This window comes from Bactrocera latifrons, unplaced genomic scaffold (assembly GCF_001853355.1).
Source record: "Bactrocera latifrons isolate USDA-ARS-PBARC rearing strain unplaced genomic scaffold, ASM185335v1 scaffold_189, whole genome shotgun sequence".
In the NCBI taxonomy this organism is placed as follows: Eukaryota; Metazoa; Arthropoda; class Insecta; order Diptera; family Tephritidae; genus Bactrocera; species Bactrocera latifrons.
The window spans coordinates 147556-167156 of record NW_017535396.1 but is presented as its reverse complement, the minus strand read 5'-3'; the positions used below and the strand labels follow the sequence as shown (position 1 = coordinate 167156).

The 19601-nt window shown below is 39.1% G+C and overlaps 1 protein-coding gene across 1 annotated transcript in view; it reads right to left on the bottom strand.

The window, feature by feature from the left end:
* LOC108967457 (protein tincar) overlaps positions 1-19601 on the bottom strand; it is a 137499-nt gene that overhangs the window by 3743 nt on the left and 114155 nt on the right. Inside the window, exons 7-9 of the mRNA XM_018930877.1 lie at positions 14970-17522; positions 12035-12455; positions 5505-6333 (exon numbers count right to left, since the gene is read on the bottom strand). Coding sequence (XP_018786422.1) covers positions 5505-6333; positions 12035-12455; positions 14970-17522 — 3803 coding nt within the window. The remainder of the gene's footprint in view (positions 1-5504; positions 6334-12034; positions 12456-14969; positions 17523-19601) is intronic.

Here is a 19601-nt window from a genome sequence, read left to right as displayed (position 1 = left end):
CTTATTGAGTAATCTACTTTATGAATTTGAATCTGACGTGTTTAAGGAAATGTTTGCTGAATTTGCTCAAGTGAAGCTTAAATGCTATGAGTTGTCACCACTCAAGGTTAAACATACATGCTTACATGTATAAGTGGCACACCTTGAAACAATTTATTCGTTGCCAATTTGTTTTGTAAACAAACAACAAAACACCATTCACATTTCCAATTACGCAATTACTTGTGAGCGCACTAATTCGGAAGCAAACTTTAATTACCACGGCAAAGGCACCGTTTATTACTTTGAGTGCCAGTGAATGTTAATCATACGCCCCGGTGGCACTTACCAATGTCCACAAATATAGTTTACGTGCAATTTCGGCATTAGTCTACACATATGCTGTGCATTTAGGCTATGCGCGCAGTGCAAGGTTGAGCCAAAAATTTTGTTGTTGTTGCTTATATCTAATTGATATTGAAAAATAGACATGTTATGGCAGAAAATAAAAAAAAATTACATGTTAGGGAAATATAAGACATGGAATCGTTAGATTTTTAAGTTCTTCCTCGATAAACTTTAGTGGATTTTATTTTTTATTCACTTTATACAAAATATTGACATTATTGATATATTGACATTTGAATATACTACTACCTTGGGCGATTTATTTGTGGCGTGTTTCTGCCATCTATGCACTTAACTTCTCAGTACTTTATCTTACTATGCATTTAGCCTTAGGCAATCCKCTACGTACATTCTTGCAATTCGATTAGGTATTAATTAGACAAACATTCCGCTGCCCGTCTGTCGGCAAAATACACACAATCTGCCTGGCAAAGCAATATACGCTCTCTAGTACGCACAGACACACACTTCTGTGCATAACGGACTAAAGTAGAATTCAACAATTATTGCAAGAGTTTCCTGCAGCAGCAAYAAATCAATGTTGCTACGATTTAATTGAAATCAAATCACCGATAATAAATATAGGCATAGGCAAGAAGCAGCAAGCTGCTACCCATAAATATTTTGATTGCACACATTACAGCATCGTGATGCTGTGTATCGTCTGCAACTAAGAGTACATATTTTTGTGGCATGCCCCATACTTTGTTGCAGTTACCTCATCACTGGCGCTGTCATTGCTGTGATAAATGTGCATTGAACGTGTCGAATGCTCCGCCACCACAAACGCAGACGTAATAAATCCTTGAGCCTCCATGTGGTGGGTTGTCGGTTTTCGTATGCAAATCGTATGGGCTGACCTGCCTAAATGGCTGTGTGTCTGTGCAGCACTTTTTTGCTTAAATAAATTTTCTGGCACATACAAWTGTAGCTATGTATATATTAAATTCTTTTTTGCCACCGCTTGTTCGTGTCGAAATTACGTTTTACAGGCTCAAAATCGTTTGCCGCCATCAGACGTCTGATCAACACATGCTTCACGCCTCCCCTGACAAACATATGCACTACGCAATCATCGGTTGTTACAAATCTCAACACTTACCATTTCCGTTATGAAAAGTAAATTGAAAAAAATTGTACGTGTCTATGAGGAAATGTTAATTGATGGAGTTGTTGCGGGAAATTGCGTAAAAAAAGCGCTCAATTTCATAATTACCGTCATTGTTTTGCGTGCTCTCTTTTACACTTAACGGTTYGTTATTAAGTTGTGGCTTTTTTAGTGAAAAGGGTCACAACAGCTGAAAGCCCTATGAACGCTACAGGAAAGYTCTTTACTTTTTTGATGCCAAAATGAGCTACAGTCTGGTACTAAAATGGAACAAACTTCTCTCTGGTGATAGCAAGAAATAGCTACGTTTTTAAATAGTAATTAAGGGAGCGCAGATAGTATAAATTATTGTTTTGTAAAATGAAGTCAACAGTATGACTTTGGTTCAAAGTGGCGAATTCTACTAGAAAATACATTTTCCGTACCAACCAGATCATCAAGCAATTCTCTGACGGTTTTGACATCATTTTTATCGATTTGCATTGTCATTCCAACAAAAATATAGAATATACCGCAACAAGGTTTTCGAATAGATGACTGCAAAAATGTGAAGTTCCACTGACTTCCTACTGACACAACTAACGTTTTATAAGTTTCATGATTTTGAATCAGTATTTAGTAATATCTAGAGTAAGCTTTGAATGAAGTCATGTCTATAAGTTCACGCTAGTTAGGAAAGTTCTCTGGGCGCGCCGTTCATTTGGGAGTGGCCAGAAATTATATTTTTTTATATATGGCTCAAGCAGCTCACGACTTTCGATCTTAGAGTAAGTATCCTCGAGGTAGCCAAAAAACATACGTTTGAAGGCGAGTTMAAGTGAGAAGGCGAAACATTCCACACCAGGGTTGTGCGCTGAGTTTGGGACCCGCGACGTAAGAAACACGTCCGATGAAAGGGACACAACAGCCCCGGTTGTGATTCGATGACAATGACAGAGTACAGTAAATTAGGAGACAGCGGCTAAGCTTACTAGGTCATGTCGTCCGAATGGATGAAAAYACTCCAACTCTGGGAGTATTCAAAGGGGAAACAGAGGAAGACCTACACTCCGTTGATAAGACCATGCGGAAAGGGTCTTGCTACACTTGGAATCTACAATTAACGCCAATTGCGAAAAGAAGAAACGACCGCTGTAAACCCGGCAATAACCGCGTAAGCGCTGTCTACATCAATAAACAAGAAGAAGAGTAAGTTTATGTTGATTCAAAGGGACCAGATGTTATTGTAAGATTTCATAACCATATCACCCTTACTATGACTGCGATCTACTTAGGCCTATTGGATTATAGTTTGCCGGTATAYCTACGTTGTTTACTAAAACAATTTTAATATTGTGGATATTATTGATAAATAGGCCAAAGGCTGTRTCCAGGTTATGCGCCCTTAGAGTTGTCTGYGCGTTTAGAACGGTGCTGCACGAAGCGATTGCTATCATATCTTTTCTTACGCCACCTTATAGTAGAGTCTACTATAAAACAAAAGAGATGAATAGGTGCCTAACGGTCGACGAGCGTAAAAAGTAAAGGAAACAAGTCTCGATGAGTGGCCAAAGCAATGGGGATCGGCAGATAAAGGAAAGTGGACATATAGACTAATTAAAAWTGTACCGAACTGGACTGACGGACAACACGGTGAGTACGTGCAAAACTTTGGCCACGATGACGACATACAATGTTCCTTCTGCGAAAATGCCGCAGATAACACAGAGCACATATTTTTCTCCTGTTCGAGGTATGTAGTGGACAGAACCATAATAGAAAAGCTAACAACAGCTGAAAGGATGACGTTTGACAWCCTAGTGAGTTACATGCTGCGATCACAGCTTAAATAAAAGAGTGGGCCGCAATAGCGCTCCGAGAACTCAGAATAAACGAAAGACGGCGGAGAAGCCTAAGACCACATGAATAACTCTGGAGGTAGGATGTGAAGAGGCATTTATCGTCCAGCTTGATCTTGCGAAGTAGTGCTTAACGGCGGTCTCACTGCACAAGTTACAGCAGCCGGAGTTAGTATGTAGGCATACTGTTTCGCAAGCCCAGCATAGTTATTTAATACTGTCTGGGCATGGTCCTGAAAGAGGTGTACTCTAGCGGACAATATGAATCGTAMATGCTGGCAGTCTCACCCTGGCAAAAAAAAAAAACAGACCTTGTTGACAGACTGTTTCCTTCGCGGAATTTGATGAACGCTATGCGGAGGATCTCTATTTCCTAAAAGTCGGGCCGACGGCTTATGTTTCACGTCTAAACATAGACACATTCGGTGCAATGTTGGATAACTCTCTTTTAGAAAAGGCTAAGTAAAATGGACGTCAAGATTATGCGATTTTACACTTCTAGATTATTTTSTCCTGTTTACGCCAATGAACCAGGAACGCTCGAGGAGCTCAAAGACAACATTCAACCCACTGTAGCCGAAATTCTAGCTGAAGAGCTGTACCGGGTCATCGAAGCGGAACCGTGTTGGAAATTTTGTGCAAATCATAAATGGCTCATAATTATATGAAGCAGAAGGTATTTAACATTTGTTTTATTTCATTTTAACACCACGTCGTTCTTGTTGGTATAACCTTTARATACGTAAGTGGGAATTAGGAATGTATGTAGTTGTGCAAAATTGCGCTTTTTATTACAATGTAGCAATTGTGCTTAATCTCAATTAAAGTTGATTGGAAAATAGCACTATATTATCGTTCGCTTGCAGTTACAGCAATAATATTAGCATTATATGTGACCTAGTCTACGAAAARGGAGCTAACGTGCGAAAACYAGTTTTCTGGGAAACAGCTGTTAAAAATAAACAACTCSTTTCGTCAATTTCTCGTTATCTCAWTAATTRTTATCCTTTCCAGAGGCTTCAAGGACGTCCAGTAAGTGTTGTTTTTGGTCGGAATATTATTATAGTTCATCGTGTAAGTCGCTAGTGTGGAACATTTAAAAAAGTAACACTGAAGAAGTGACATTTAATCTAATACCGCGTAGCTGCTGTTGTCTTGTTTTCATTCGTCTCTCTTTCCGGATGTTCTGTTATCACATTTGTGTAAGTGTTTCTGTTGATTATCGTCTTCGCATTTCTGTGTTGTGAGCATCCTGMATTATCACCTGGAAACYTACTATAAAGACATTGAAACACTCGTTCTTTTCTGTGACAATTGTAAGACTTCATAGACTTACTAAATAAATAATCCAATTTTAAATAATCCAATTGTGTTGGGCAGAATAAGAATAACACTGTGCTATCATATCTGCAATGGCGTTTGGCTCGGGGTCTTAACAAAACTATTTTATTCAATTTTCTACTTACAGGGCACACTAAGTTCGCGTCTGATCGTTACTTCGGTATTTTCGAAAGTAAGTATGCTGTCAGTAATCTGTCTCTTATACACATCTAGATGTGTATAAGAGACAGGTGTACAAGTCACTTGTTGGAATAACGCAATTCCATCATTTCATAATCTCTACAGATTGTGTAAAAACAAAGAAATTCGCAGACAGTGAAGAAGTGCAGTCCTTTAAGCTTCTGTTAAAACCTATCGATCCTGAAATGCCGAAAGTTATAYAACCAGYCGGTTTATCTCAGGATCWACACGTAAAAAGAWCTCAAGGAAAACGACAAYAAAGAAAAATACATAAACTACTCAGCATTATTATTTTTGGCTCATAATACGTTTTTCTAGAGTATAATCATGTCTTTATAGCTTATAATTCAATGTATTTTGTTTATTATAAAAAAATTATATTTTTTCGTATTTTTACTCTTCTTTCTCTACATTTTTAGGGAACTTTCAAACAAGTTRTGACTTTTTGGATTCTATCACGTGAAAAAGCATCTCATCTTCCATCCGAATCAACTAAAAAGTGAAAATTGATTTTTTGATACCTAAGCCCCCTTTCCATAGACCGRGTCACATRTAACAATTCACATATTATCTCACATAATCGATAAATKTACGCTTTACAAGTGTAAATATTATTTCAGTTATATAATTAGTTATAAATATGTACTCACATGTGCTTCGTTGGTGTGCACGGTGACCGTCACCGGTGCCAATGGGCTGACTAGATGCTCCGGCGACGAAGACAATTGCATATTCTCCGGTATAGCTTGGGGAGCACGGCCTGCGATGGCAGCACTAGCGACATCACTACCACCACCAGCACCGCCACCACTCCTATTCATMTCTGTTAAACCATTAGCGGCACTGCTGTTCATATTAGCACAGCCAGTGCCGGTGGGCTGTTGATCTGTGGCATGCTTTGGTGGCGGTGGTGGTGGCAGTGTAGTTGCCGTTGGCGGCTCCAAATCGCGAGTCGATGCATACGTCACACTATCATCACGCACACAAGCCAATAGTTTGCCCTCCTCCGAGGCGCTGTCATCACCGAAGCTACCACTGCCACCAGTGTTGTTATAGTTACCACCGCCAGGGTCAGTGACAACACCACCACCACCACCAATGTAGTTGGTATATTCGGCACAAACGGCTGYTGAGTGATTGCCACCACTAGTWGGCATTAGTTGTGGTGGTGGYGGTGGCAGCTCATCGTATTCGCTGAGTTGTAAAAGCTTCATGCCATGCGCACCGGTGGGAGTTGTGCAGTGGTTGTTTGTGAGGCCGCCGACATGTGTCTCATTGCCACAGCCGATCGTCATGACGGGGTCAATGTTGCTCTTGCCTGTTGCTCTGCTGTGACTGGTGCTGCTGCTGTTGCTCATACTGGTAAGGGTGATGCCTGCCATGGTGGCAGCGCTGGCAGTTCTTAGTGTCGCATATTCTCCGTCGTCAATTTCCCCCGCAACACTGGCAAAACATATCGCGGTTCCACGGGGCGAATGGCTGCATTGCCGCAGTTCACATTTCATATTTTCCGTTGAATGGTCGGTAGTTTGGTTGGTTGGTCGCAGAATGCAGCCAAAGGTTAAATGGGTGGCAAAGTGGAGAAAAGAAAGTACATTTTTCATAATTTATTACTGTAAAGATTAGACATTCCTTTGCACTACAGACATATGTATGTATGTATATATGTAACGATACTATAGAGCACATATTACATAACTGTGAAAGTATGTGTGTAGGTATGAGTGAGTGTGAAAACATATGCTTCACAGTGGCAGCTACAATAGTTCAACTATAGAARCTACTTTCATATGTATAAATATATTTACTATATCCCTCTTCTTGATATCATTCACACAAACCTTTATGATCTCCCAGCCATATGTATATATGTAAGTCAACTCAAACACCGGATGTTAAGTTCAGTAAACACATTAAATAATTTCTATGTACATGCGTAATTCTATTCATCGGATGGTTTTCTATATTATACATATAGCAGTTTATTTATCCAATCTATGTTATTCCTTTATGAATATTCATTCATTCATAATTCCACCTTGACTTTGATGTTGACTTTGATTAATATTAGCAAAGCAGCTCTTGGCAGTCTTAATTAYAATTACATAAGATGCGGAATAAGGTCGCTAACCTCACCTTTCTGAGGTTACATATGTTTAGTAAGTAATGCAATAATGTATAGTATATCCTTTCAACGATAAGCAGAATATTTTTATAAGTCGCATTATTTGTTAGTTGAATTAGATTTTACTTAACATGGAAACTTTTGTAAAGTATTATATTTTATATTATATTTATGTTTGCTAAAAACTCWAAGTCTATAATCTTGTTATAGGTAMATACAMAATTTTAAATTTCATCGAACGACTCACTTCGATGTATTGCAGTTAACATTTAGTCTGAAGAGCACAAGGAACGAGGCTRTCKGGTRATAGCTTACGCTGACGACGTGGTTCTTATAGTTGCATGAAATTTTCTTAACAACGTCTACAAGCTAACCGAAAGCTACCTCAATTTGTTATCCAGCTGGGTGAATAGAAGCGGCTTGGCCGTCAACCCAAGTAAAACTGAAATGGTTTTATTCACTAGTATAAATCCCAAGCGTTGTTCTCCACTCTTTCAGAGGAACACATTATTAATAGATAATCCGGCTGATTTTTAATAGGATATTGAAGAGTAAGGAAGGGGTTATAAACAATATCAACCCTAAAATTCAACGCAGAATACTCTTGCTAACAGGTGCTACTTTGGACTGAGTAGGCAATTGAAAAATAAAGTCCTCTCTAGACGAACAAGGACCAGACTCTATAGATCCTTCATTATTCCCGTCTAGCAGGACTAGGATACTGCGGAGGCATGAACAGTGACATCATTTAATGAGTGGGTCTTGGGAGAGTTCTACATAAAGATTTTGTGGAAGATTTATGGTTCTTTGCGCATTGGMAACGGCGAACACCGTAGTCGACAGAACGATGAGCTGTACGAAATATGYTTACGAAAGCACTGACATAGTTCAACGGATCAAGACATAAAGGCTGCGCTGACTTGGTTATGTTGTCCGGATGGAAGAGAACACTCCAGCTTTAAATCTTTTCGATTCGGTACCCGCCGACGGAAGCAGAGGAGGAGGAAAACCTTCACTCCGTTAGAGAGATCAGGTGGAGAAGGACCTGATTGCTCTTGGTATTTCGAAAAGAAGAAACGATTGTCTACGACAGTAAATAAGATGAAGAAAATTAAGAGTATTAGGGGCATCGGTTGCATTTTATTGCAGTAGAGGAACTATAGGAAAAAGGTGGGGACTCCCACAAAAGGCAGTGTTTTGCCTATACGAAACTGCAGTCAAAACAATAATATTCTGCGTGTATTCGTTCTTTGGAAGACGCTCGAAAAGGCTACACTTGCTATGAAACTTGAAGGTGCCCAAAGAGCGGCTCTGATCAGCTTATTCGGTGCACTGCCGACTACACCAACAGTAGCACTTAATAGCATTTTCAACATGGCATAGGTGAACAGTGCCGGCAAGTGTTTTGCTGCGAATTGARTTCAAAGGCTCAAGGGAGCTGAATATATGAAGAGTTCTGATGGGTCAAAGCTAGGAAGGTTGGAGGAAGTGCTTTCYGTAGGAATCTTTGTCAATCTTAACTCTAGACTACCGGATCGGTTTWTCAAGCAGAAGTGGCTTCTATTAAGTTAGATGGTAGATGGTATGCGGTAGACGCGCAAAACCGAAACTGATATAAGACGCCCCAACAAATTTGTGATAGGCTCAAAGCGCTTTGTCGATACCTTAGTTATCACAACGAAATGGTGTTTTAAGCAGTCCAAGTGAGATTGMTTTTAAGATCGACCTCTTCAGCTAACCTCAGCTAGTGCGAAGGTCATTCAAATAAGTTATTGGCAAGAAAAATATTATTTGTTTGCATAATTGACACTTGGAGAGTTCGGAAAAGAAACACGATATAGTAGTCTTGGAAAAGTTACCAAGTGATTAAATCGAGCAATTTGCAGATATTTTTTTTTTTTTTTTCGTAAATACTTCGTAAATACTTCAATGTCATATCTCGTTACTAGACAAAGAGTTGAGAATGAACYTTCGCGTTTTGATGCAAGAAAAGAGGTATTGTAAATAGAGGCAGAAAAAGAAGTTTTCTAGATATCGATCCGAAATTTTATACACGTACTTTTCTTCTCAAGAAGCTTTTTTGTCGGAACTGCTCTTATCGGACTTCTATAGCATATAGCATATAGATATAACATAYAAACTGAGAGCTTTGGTTTAGTCGAAGTTAACGATTTTTAATGTTTTTAATAAATTTTGGTTAACTAGTTTGCTATTGCCACACATATATATTCATATACATACATATAAACATACATACATACTACAAATGCATATGAGTACATACATATAATGTATACTATATGAAATTGTATTAAACAACAATAAATATGTTAGTAAACATTTGCATACATATGACTGAACTACAAACCATTTGATGCTAAATAACATTATTAGTAACAATAGTCAAATACATACATAGATACATACATACATATGCATAAAAGTATGCATTTATATATATAATAGATAAAAATTGTTAAATAAAAAGTTCGTAGTTTATATATAAGTAAATTTTAATTAAAAACAGGCGACAAGCGGAACAAAAATAGTTTCTTATTGTCAACGTGACCAATATTCTTACAAAAGTGTGTGTCTGTCTGCGGTGTCGTTTAATCAATTTCCAAATGCATATGACTATTTTGCATACAGATGAACAAGCTCTTTCGAAAAAGTGCGCCAAATTCACAAAACAATAAATTTATATATTTTTAATTATATTTTTTTTTTCTAAATTTAATGAATGCAAAATACCAAAATATGCTCGTTTGTAAGCATATTGAGGTGCTACGGTAAATAAATGAAAATATGAGTGCTTAACAAAAACTGATGTGTGCGAAAACTAACACAAAATAAATAGTAAAAAATATTCAATTTGTTTATTTTGCAACAACCAAAAAGAATTTGAAAGCAAATATCACTTTCGAAATAATAACACTTTCAACACATGTGTTTTAATAATAAATAACCGAACAAAAACAGATATTCAATAAACAAAATGAGCGAAAATATTTGATGCAGTTGAATATTAGTGACACAAACAAAAACAAAAAACAAACTGGTGACGTGCATTGATTTTAAAACCTTTATTTGTTAATGTGAAGTGAAAATGAATACGAAAAAAAAAATTAAAGCAAAAAAAATGTACACATTTGTAACTTTTAAAGTCCTCTTTCAGAAATATTGATGAATTTCGCCAAATAGAGCAATTTTTTCTTCAACTTATGAAATAAAATGCAGCAAATGAAATTTGAAATGCGCTAGAATGCTCTGCTCGTGAGTGATTCGTGAAGCTGGCTTAACTGTAGACAGTTATATTTGTACGGTTGATGAAAAATTAAAACCCACCGTAAATAAACTGATTGGACCTTATGAGTGTGGCTTTAGGCCTGGAAAATCAACAGCTGACCAGATATTCACCAGGCAATAAAGCATGGAAATGACCCGTGAAAAGATGGCTCGTGACAGGATCGATACACACCACCTGTTCGTCGATTTTAAAGTTGCTTTTGGCAGCACGAAAAGGAGCTGCCTTTATGCCACGATGTCTGAATTTGGTATACGCGCAAATCTTGAACGATACCAAAAGCTTCGTCAGAATCGGGAACGATCTCTCCGAGCCGTTCAATATAAAACGAGTTTCAGAGGTGACTCTCTATTGTGCGACCTCTTCAAACTACTGTTGGAGAAAATAATTCGAGCTGCAGAGCTGAATCGAGACGGTAAAATCTTTTATGAGAATGTACAGCTACTTGGCCTCAACAATCGCGCCAATAGTGAACGAGGGCAAGACGAAATATCTGCTGTCATCAAACAAACAATCGTCGAACTCGCGAACGTCACTGTTGACAGACATAATTTCGCAGCCGAAGATATTCTCGTCTATCTTGGAATCACTATTAGCACCTACAATAATGTCGGCCTCGAAATTGAACGCAGAATAACTCTTGACAACAGGTGCTACTGCGGACTGAGTAGGCAATTGAGAAGTAAAGTTCTCTCTCGACAAAGTCACTCATTATTCTCGTCCTGCTATATGACACAGGGGCATGGGCGATGAAAAAATCTGATGAGTCGACGTTAGGAGTTTTCCAGAGAATAGTGATGGCCAATTTATGGCCAAAATAATTGTATGGTATGTTCAGCATTGGACCTCCATTTGGCAAATTGCGGCAACTGCAGTGATGATTATGCGCAAGTTGTGTTGAGAGATGTCGTTGCATCCTCAAAAAGGAGTGTTTGATTTGCTCATTGGTCAACAAAGGGGAACGCTATATGGTGTCATGATTATTGAATTTTTTTTGCTTGAGTTGCAGGGTGTTGATGCAGTCGACCGTTGATTCCAACAAGACAGCACTACATGCCATGCTGACAACGAAACAATCAATTAATTGAAGGAAACTTTTGGTGAACACATTATCTCCCGATGTGAGCCTGTGCTGTACCCCGAGATCGCGCTATTTAACGTAACTGTACTATTTTTTGTGCGGTTATGTGAAGTTGATTGTTTACGCAGTTCAGTCAGAGATGAATGATGCCTTGGAACAGAATATACAACGCGTTATTGCTGCTTAACGTGGTTGAAACGTGGTCCTCTGGGAAGATATTCACTGAATACACATATTTTAAGTGGAATTGAAAACATATGTGAAGACGCCTCTGATACGTGGTTCGGTTTGGAGATGCCAGAATTACATAAATATGTAAGCAAGACCCGAAGTGAGATATTATCATATCCAGTGATATGCAATGACTCAACGCTCACTTCTACAACGATTAAGTCATTATCATCAATTATTATCTTCGAAAACAACGCTACATAGTTCTCCGAACACCTTCGCGAGCATCACTCTCGAGCAATTGAGCAATTGATTAAGTAAGTACTAGCATAAAAACTAAAAAAAAAAAAAAAAACAAATTGAGTTTTAAACTAAAGAATTAAGTTGCAGTGCATTTTAAAACTCGTGTGTACTATTTTTTTATGTAGTTGTAGGTAGTATTCATTTCTGATTCATTCAATTAAATTTTTGTTTAGTTTTAAAGAAAACGATTTTTTACCGCTTGCCATCGTTTTGTTCATGGTCACCAATTAGTAGGACATCATCAGACGTACTCGGTACTTCATTGAAGGTAACCTTCAATTTCGGTGAACTTGGTGTCAATTTTGGCCAGTATACATCATCGCCGCCGCCATCGGTGCTGGACTCAGTGCTCAATTTGCCACCACGACCACCACCCATTCCACCGCTACTCATCATGGATGAACTCTTCTGCTCCGAGCTGCCCATATTACTGCCGCTGCCGCTAACGCTGCCAGCGCTGGGCAAGCTACTACGATTCGCCATCAATAATGGTTGTGTCGTAGCTTTTGTGATGCCATATGCATCCATTGGTGGCAACTTGAAGGTCCACCGGCGTTTGGCTGTTAAGCCCAGCCAAATGACAATCCACAGTAAGAGATGTACGACGCTGATGAGAGCTGGAAAGATAAAGTAAGAGAAAAAAATAAACAAGTTTAAAATGACTTGTTAGCATTTGGAAGCCGTAATGTAGAGCTTTCAGTGCATGCATGAAGTTTGTGTCAACGGAAAGTACAAATGTTCAAGTGGCAAAAAGGTAKGTATGGATTTAGCCAAGACGACTATTAGCAAAGCTGTTTGCTGTCGTTTAGTGCCAACTGACAGATGCATAAAAGCCGATTGGAACTAGCAGCTTGAAACTACTGTCCCTAACAATACTTTATAAATGTGTATCACACTCTTATATATGTTTGTTTCGGCTAGTAATTTGACAGCTGAGGAATCTACCTTTAAGTATAGTATGCTCTCCTTATTACATCTCTAAAGTACTCTTAATTTTCTTTTTGTACTTAACCGCTATACAATTTAAAAAGCTGATCTATTTTTTGTAAGTTTAATTACGTACCGATGTTAATGAGGTTATGTATGAATGGAATCTACTATTTTACCTTTTAAAACGATAAGTTTTAGAAAATTCGAGATACTATACGCAATACCATCACCACTATTCACACCCAGCATTCATTATTGGTTAATATTGGACCGAATAGAAAACGCATTGAAGAAAATATAGCAGCCGTAGCAGAGAGTGTACACGAAGACTGTGGAGAGTCGATTCACCGCCGTTCGCAGTAACTCGGACAGAGGGATGGAACGACTCGGTGCATTTTACGGCGAGATCTTAAATTAAGAGCTTATGTAAGAACTGATGCCGCTCGACCTTCCCAAGCGACATCGCTTCGATCTATGGGATCTTGAAAAGTTGCAAGAAGATCTCACGTTTCCGAGTTAAATTTTGTTCAGTGATGATGTCAATTTCTAGCCCAATGAGTATGTAAACAAGCAAAATAGCCGCATTTGGGATGAATCTGAATCTGGAGAGCTTCAAGGGCTGCCTATGGAATCATCTGTTCATTATTTCTTCAAAAATTATGCCGGTGAAAAGGTAATCGTCAATGGTAACCGTTAACGCGCCATGATAACAAGTTATTTGATGCCTGATATTGGAGCTCGTGATATCTGCGACATTTGGTTCCACTTCCCATACATCGTATAAATCAATGGATTTATTGAGAAAACCCTTTGGTGAGCAGATGATTTTCTGTGATATCACACCGTTAAACTTTTTCCTTTAGGGATGTGTCTAAAGTCTATGTTGACAATCTTGTTTCGATTGAAGCCTCGGAGTAACATATCACGCGTGTCCTACGCCAGTTACAAGTCGAAATGCTCGAAAGAGTCATCGAAAATTGGACTCAACGAATGGATTATCTGAGACGTAGTMGCRATCAACATTTGAAAGAGATAATCTTCAAAAATTGAATGAAAAACCATGTTCTTTCAAATAAAAATAAATAGTCTCCATTAGATTTGTAGTTTTTGTATTTTTTCTACAAAAAAGTCGTTAACMTCGAAATGAATCACCTTTAGAACTATCGACTTGGAATATTTTCTACTCTAGTATAAAAAAAAGTACTATCTGATGATACTTTTATTATATTTTCCGTCTGACAGTTCGCGAAAACAAGTATCGATCTCAGTTTATTACTATTATATTTAAGCGAGGCTACTTGAGGAAAAGGAGAGGTAATTGTCTCAGATGAAGTGTCTTACTCTTAAAATAATAAATGAAAAGGAATGTGTGAATTCCCAAAAATAGTTTTAAAGGTAAAACTCTTTTGATTAAAAABCATAAGTGAGAGCTTTAAAGTAAAAGCTCCTGGATTTGCTTGGTTTAAAAAGCCGACCCTGGACCCCATCTTCTTTCTAAAAAATAGCGCATACCCGCTTTCAACAACACACTTATTCATACTACAAAGTTTTACTGTCTATTGTGCATTGTTGCCGTTGACTAAGGCGATTTAATATCAATTCTACTTARTACTAGTATCCGTTTGTATGTTTGTGATTTCCATTTTCATTTCAATTGGCTTCTGTCTATGCTTATTTCACGTTTTGTACAGCTAATTGGATTTGACGCGTCATCAACGGATTCAAGTACTGTTTTTATCTCTTTTAATTTTTCATGTCAAAATACATATTGATGGAACATGCAAAAGCAAAAAGGAAGCTTAAAGAAAGCTGATAGAAAGGCAATGCCAGAGAAATAATTTAACGGTTTAAAATCGATTTATACGGCAAACATTGTCCCAATTGTAAGCAAGCTCTGTTCGCAGAAATTCCTAAATCCCTTAAAAGGAAGTGACCTCCATTTGTAGGTCATTTTCATAAAATCTCAGTAAAATGTCAAGGAATACATGAACTATTACATCAACTCACTACATAACTTCAGCCTTAAGAAACCATATGATGACTATTGCTGCTGATACTTTTATATTACTTTCCTTCAAAATTGTGTGAAACTTTAATATTTACGTTAACAATGACTGCCTCTACTGTCTATCAACTGTATCAGAATCTTGAGTCAATCATGTCTGAACTAACCAAGTATGTGTTGCAGCCTGTGTACTCACCTGAAAAAAATGTCGGGCAGTGTAAGTTATTCCTATACGTGACGCTGAGGTCATTCAAAAGTGGCGCCTTCACCACAGCTAATGCCAAAACGTAGCAGAGCGACGCACAGTGCGCAAAATAAATCCACGTTTCACTCGATTTCATTGTGATTAATGAGCGATCACGCATTTTCGCCGCCAATCTGCCRTGCCCATACAAATACATAATCATCGATGAGGCAATCATCAGCACAGACGAGAGTAGAAACAGTGCCAACGTTACCACACCATTCAAAATGAGGCCGGAGTTTTGGATGGGCATAGCCTCGCTGTACACCTGCAATTTGTATAAGTTGGCAGCGCCAATGTAGCTAAATGTGATATCTAAAGCGACAGCAATCATTTGTATGCTAAAGATGGTGGCAAATGATTTGGTTGTCGTCCAAAAGACAGCCGGATAACGTACACACCAGACGAGCAGCGCAAAGACAAGATTCACAAACTCCGCGCTTGGCGGGTGGTCGAATACYGCAATATCGATGGGTTTCTCAATGCCGAAGAAGATTTGCAGCATGCCGGCGAAACCATCGAGACGCACCAGACTTGTTTGTGGTGGCTGCTGTGCGGTTGCAATGCTGCTGCCAGCTGATGACTTAGCGGATGTTACAGATGTATCGGAACCGGCCATTGATGAGGGTGCTGCCATATACTCGCTCGAATCATTGCCAGCTAATTCACCCACCAGATATTCCGGCTCGATTTCTACCTGCATCTCCTCGTCGGCCATACGCTTCATGCGCTTCACAATATTTCCGTTACTGGCACTTTTGCTGCCGCTGCCGCTTTTGGTTTTGATTTCGATAATTTTTGAATTGCTTGTTAATGGTGTGGAGGGTATAATCTCCGGCAACTTCTCGGGCTTAACGATATGAATATTGCTGTCACGTGTTGTCGTGCTAATGGTTGCTGTTGATTTGCCATAGTTGCGACGTGCGTCRTAATCGAGCGCATCTGTTTCAAAAGACGCCGCTGAATTGCCGCGGTTTTGTCCGCGTGGCAAATTTATGGACTGCTCAAAGTTTGTGCTCGCAGACAAATCCAACTCATCGAGCCGATTTAAATCGATTTCGGTTGCAGCCGCTTTATTGTTGTTGCCGTATGCGCTTGAGGGCCGCAAATCGACAGCAGCACGACCTGTGTCAAGGCGTGAGGTGCGTGTGGCGGTCGACTCACTGGAACGTCCACCAGCGGTGTTGGTGTGGTGGCGCCGATTGTGTTGTTGTCCGCCGCGTTGGCGATGATGTTGCCGATTGTGGCCATGATGTTTACGCGCTGATTTTGCCGAATGTGTGCTGTTGTGGTGGGCTTGKTGTRGTTGTTCCTTATGGTTATGGTGATGGTGTGTGCGTGTGGGTTGGGTGTGTGCCACTGGTGGCGCAGTTGTTGTGGTGGAACTTATGGCAACTAATATATCTTCATTATCATTGTCAGTGTAGTTGCTTTTGTTGTTGCCTTTCTTGCTCACGCTAGTCGTTTGTGTYGTTGTTGTTGTTAATTTYGTGTTACTTGKTCTCTCCGGCACACTGCTGAAGTATTTTGTGGTTGCCGTTGTTGTTGTAGCGCCAGCAGTGGTTCCAAGTGTTGCGTCCAAGTCGCGTCCTGCTGTTTTTTCAAGTTCATTGGATGCATTTGTAGTTGTTGTTTTGGGTCGCACACTGCTGGTAATTTKGACAGATGAGTTTGTTTCTTGGCTATTAGTTGTTGTTGTTGTTTTAATTGTTGTCAGTGCTGCCTCAATATCCGACGCCGCAACGTCAAGGCTGTTTGACTTGCCGAGCGTGCCCAACTTGTCCCACATTTGATCATAATTCTTGTTATTATTGTTGTTGCTCTTGTCGSCTATCAAATTTACCGAATTCCTTGMAGTTGTTGTTGTACTGGTTTTTGCGGTTGCCGTTTGTGGTATGTCAACCGCTTTGCCATTCCAAATATCCTTTGTATCGAAATGTTCAACGAAAATGCGTCCTTCGCTCTCGCCCTCTCCATCGCCACCGCCTGCGAAAACACCACCTCCTTCGGCACCTCTACCATCATAAATATCAGTTCCTTCATTGAAGTCAAACTTATTGTTGTTCTTGCGGTTTGTATCAACATCAGCAACACCATCATCATTATTATTTATTTCATCTTCAGCTCTCCGCTCTTCCTTGCTGTTCTGATTAATTAAATCGGGCACTTCAAAATATCTTGTCTTTCCGCCGTCACGGAAATCCACTCCTATATTGTTAGTGCTCTTCGCTTTTGCTTCCGCCTTCCGATTGCCGATTTTAGCTTGCCTCGAACTCGTGAGCATGTCAAACATATTATTGYTTATGTCGGTTCCTGCAGCGCCAGCACCGACAGCCGTAAACATCGTATCGTTGTAGTAGTCATCGTCTTGKTCGTCCTCCAGACTGTTGCTGATGTCGCCGTGTATGCCTGTACCATTTTGGTAGGGTGCTGTAACCACCGAAAGCACAACTAAATTACGACGATTGACCGCAATAAAGTCGAGCTCCGTTTGCCAAATATTCTCTGCAAGTGGGGAAAAGGAAAAAAAATGAAGAAAAATTAGTTTGATTAAAAATAATAAAAGGTAATTTTGTTAAGTGTATATTGATTGCTTTCGCTAGCAGAAAGAAAATGCTTAATGTATAAACCTCTACTGGAATGCTGAAAAGTTTTTATGAAATAAATTTTATTCTGGAGACCTTAGGARTTTTTGAATGCAATCACATCTTACTTGGAATAGTCTTGCAGACCTAACCAGACATATATGAGCTAGTTTTTCGCTTATTTTTCCCGTTCTAGGAGCTTGCTATGTACGCTTACKTCAATTTCATACAACTGAAAGCCAGCTGTTTGTATAAACCTCCAATGAACTTGGCAAGCGCTGGTCAACAGCCAGAACTTGTACGACTACGATATAATTCTGGCCCAAACTGAATTATAAGTGTATCTGCCCTTAGCAAAGTCAATATCGCAACCATTGTAGAGGTTCTGACTGGACACAGTACAGGAGGTACGCACGCACACACGTGGTAAACTCAAAACGCTTCGTAGATCAAGGATTCTTGTCAAAGGGAGATCCATGGAATTTTGGATTAACCCTATGATCTAACCTARGAAAACATCTACAGAATGTGGCATTTTTCCAGAAAGATGGGCTTCTGACCAAAACATTTATGACTAAAAATGGGTGGTTAATTATGTCATGACATATAATACTCATACATAATCAGTATAGTTTTCAAAATGAATACTTGAAAGTAGTTAGCAGTATGTCTACTACACTGCAATAGCTCACGCACGTTTCAATGGTTATCATCGTCCATCCTCTCAATTTTGCAATTGAAACTCTCATCTCTTGTGTATAAGTATGCTATCAGAGCACACTTAGTCTTGCGAGCGCATATACTTGAAACCTACAAATGAATCGTTTGCTTTCAAAGTCAACCAACGCCAGCACCAGCTAAGCTCGTTTTAACGATAAGTACTCGCCCGTTTTYAACGTGCAACTCAGCTTCAGCTGCTATTTAGCATGCATGAGTTGGTCTCGCATTTGTTCATTACACATGAAACACTTGATTGATTGATGGCAAGTGTTCGAGCCGAAGTTTCAATGCAAACATACCATAAACGCCTGCTGAGATAAGCGAAAGCCACCCACTAACTCATTAAACAGTATATTTACGCACCTGTCTGGAAAGAGGCAACGCCTCTACGCGCAAGAGCTTTTAATCAGRATATGCAATCGTATAGCCAACTACGCCTATTTCAGCGTAATGATACATCGCGCAAAGCAACAGCTATGCTTTGTGAAACTTTAAATCGTCCACTGTTGTTGCTAAAAGCATCCACAAGCGATTAGAAGGAGTGGTAGACAGTCGTCAATATGTTTGTGCGACAGTCAAAAGTAAATGCCGTTTAGTTAAGCATTTCACTTTTCTCATTATCCAGCCGCTCGGTGTCTTAACACAAAATGAGTTTGCAAGTAGTCTGCGGATTTCGATTGTTGGTTTTGTTGTTACAGTTCATTTGTACTTGGTTTARCGGTTTCTTCGTGCTGAATAGATTCCTTCATGTTAAATACGAAATCAACATTGCGCAGAGTTATAGTATGCTTAATTAAACGCGCCATTGGAGCGCATAACTGCACACCCAATAAAYAGACAACATTCACTMCATACATACATAYATTTATTTATATAGCATACATAACTACTTTTTTACTTATATACACCTAAATTTGCCGGCTTCCAGCTTTCTGTGCGTTTTAATAGACGATTTCCYCGTCTGTTTCAGAAGAGTTAATAAATGCTTGTGCGATGCCAACACAATCACGCAATCGTACACACACACACACACTCTCTAAATGCGTACGTTTCTTTTTCAATTCACACCCTTTCATCTTTCAAGTGAAATCTAAGCTGTGTCAATATTTGCGAAATTAAATCAGTTCATTATATAATGTTTGCAATAAGTACTTTTTAATTGAAGCTAAAAAACAGAGAGTATAATTGTGCATGAATTGGAGATGAGCGTTTTCGGTTAATTGGTTCGAAGGCGCTTGAAGGATTACGCATGAAATGCTACAAATGTTGAATGAACTTA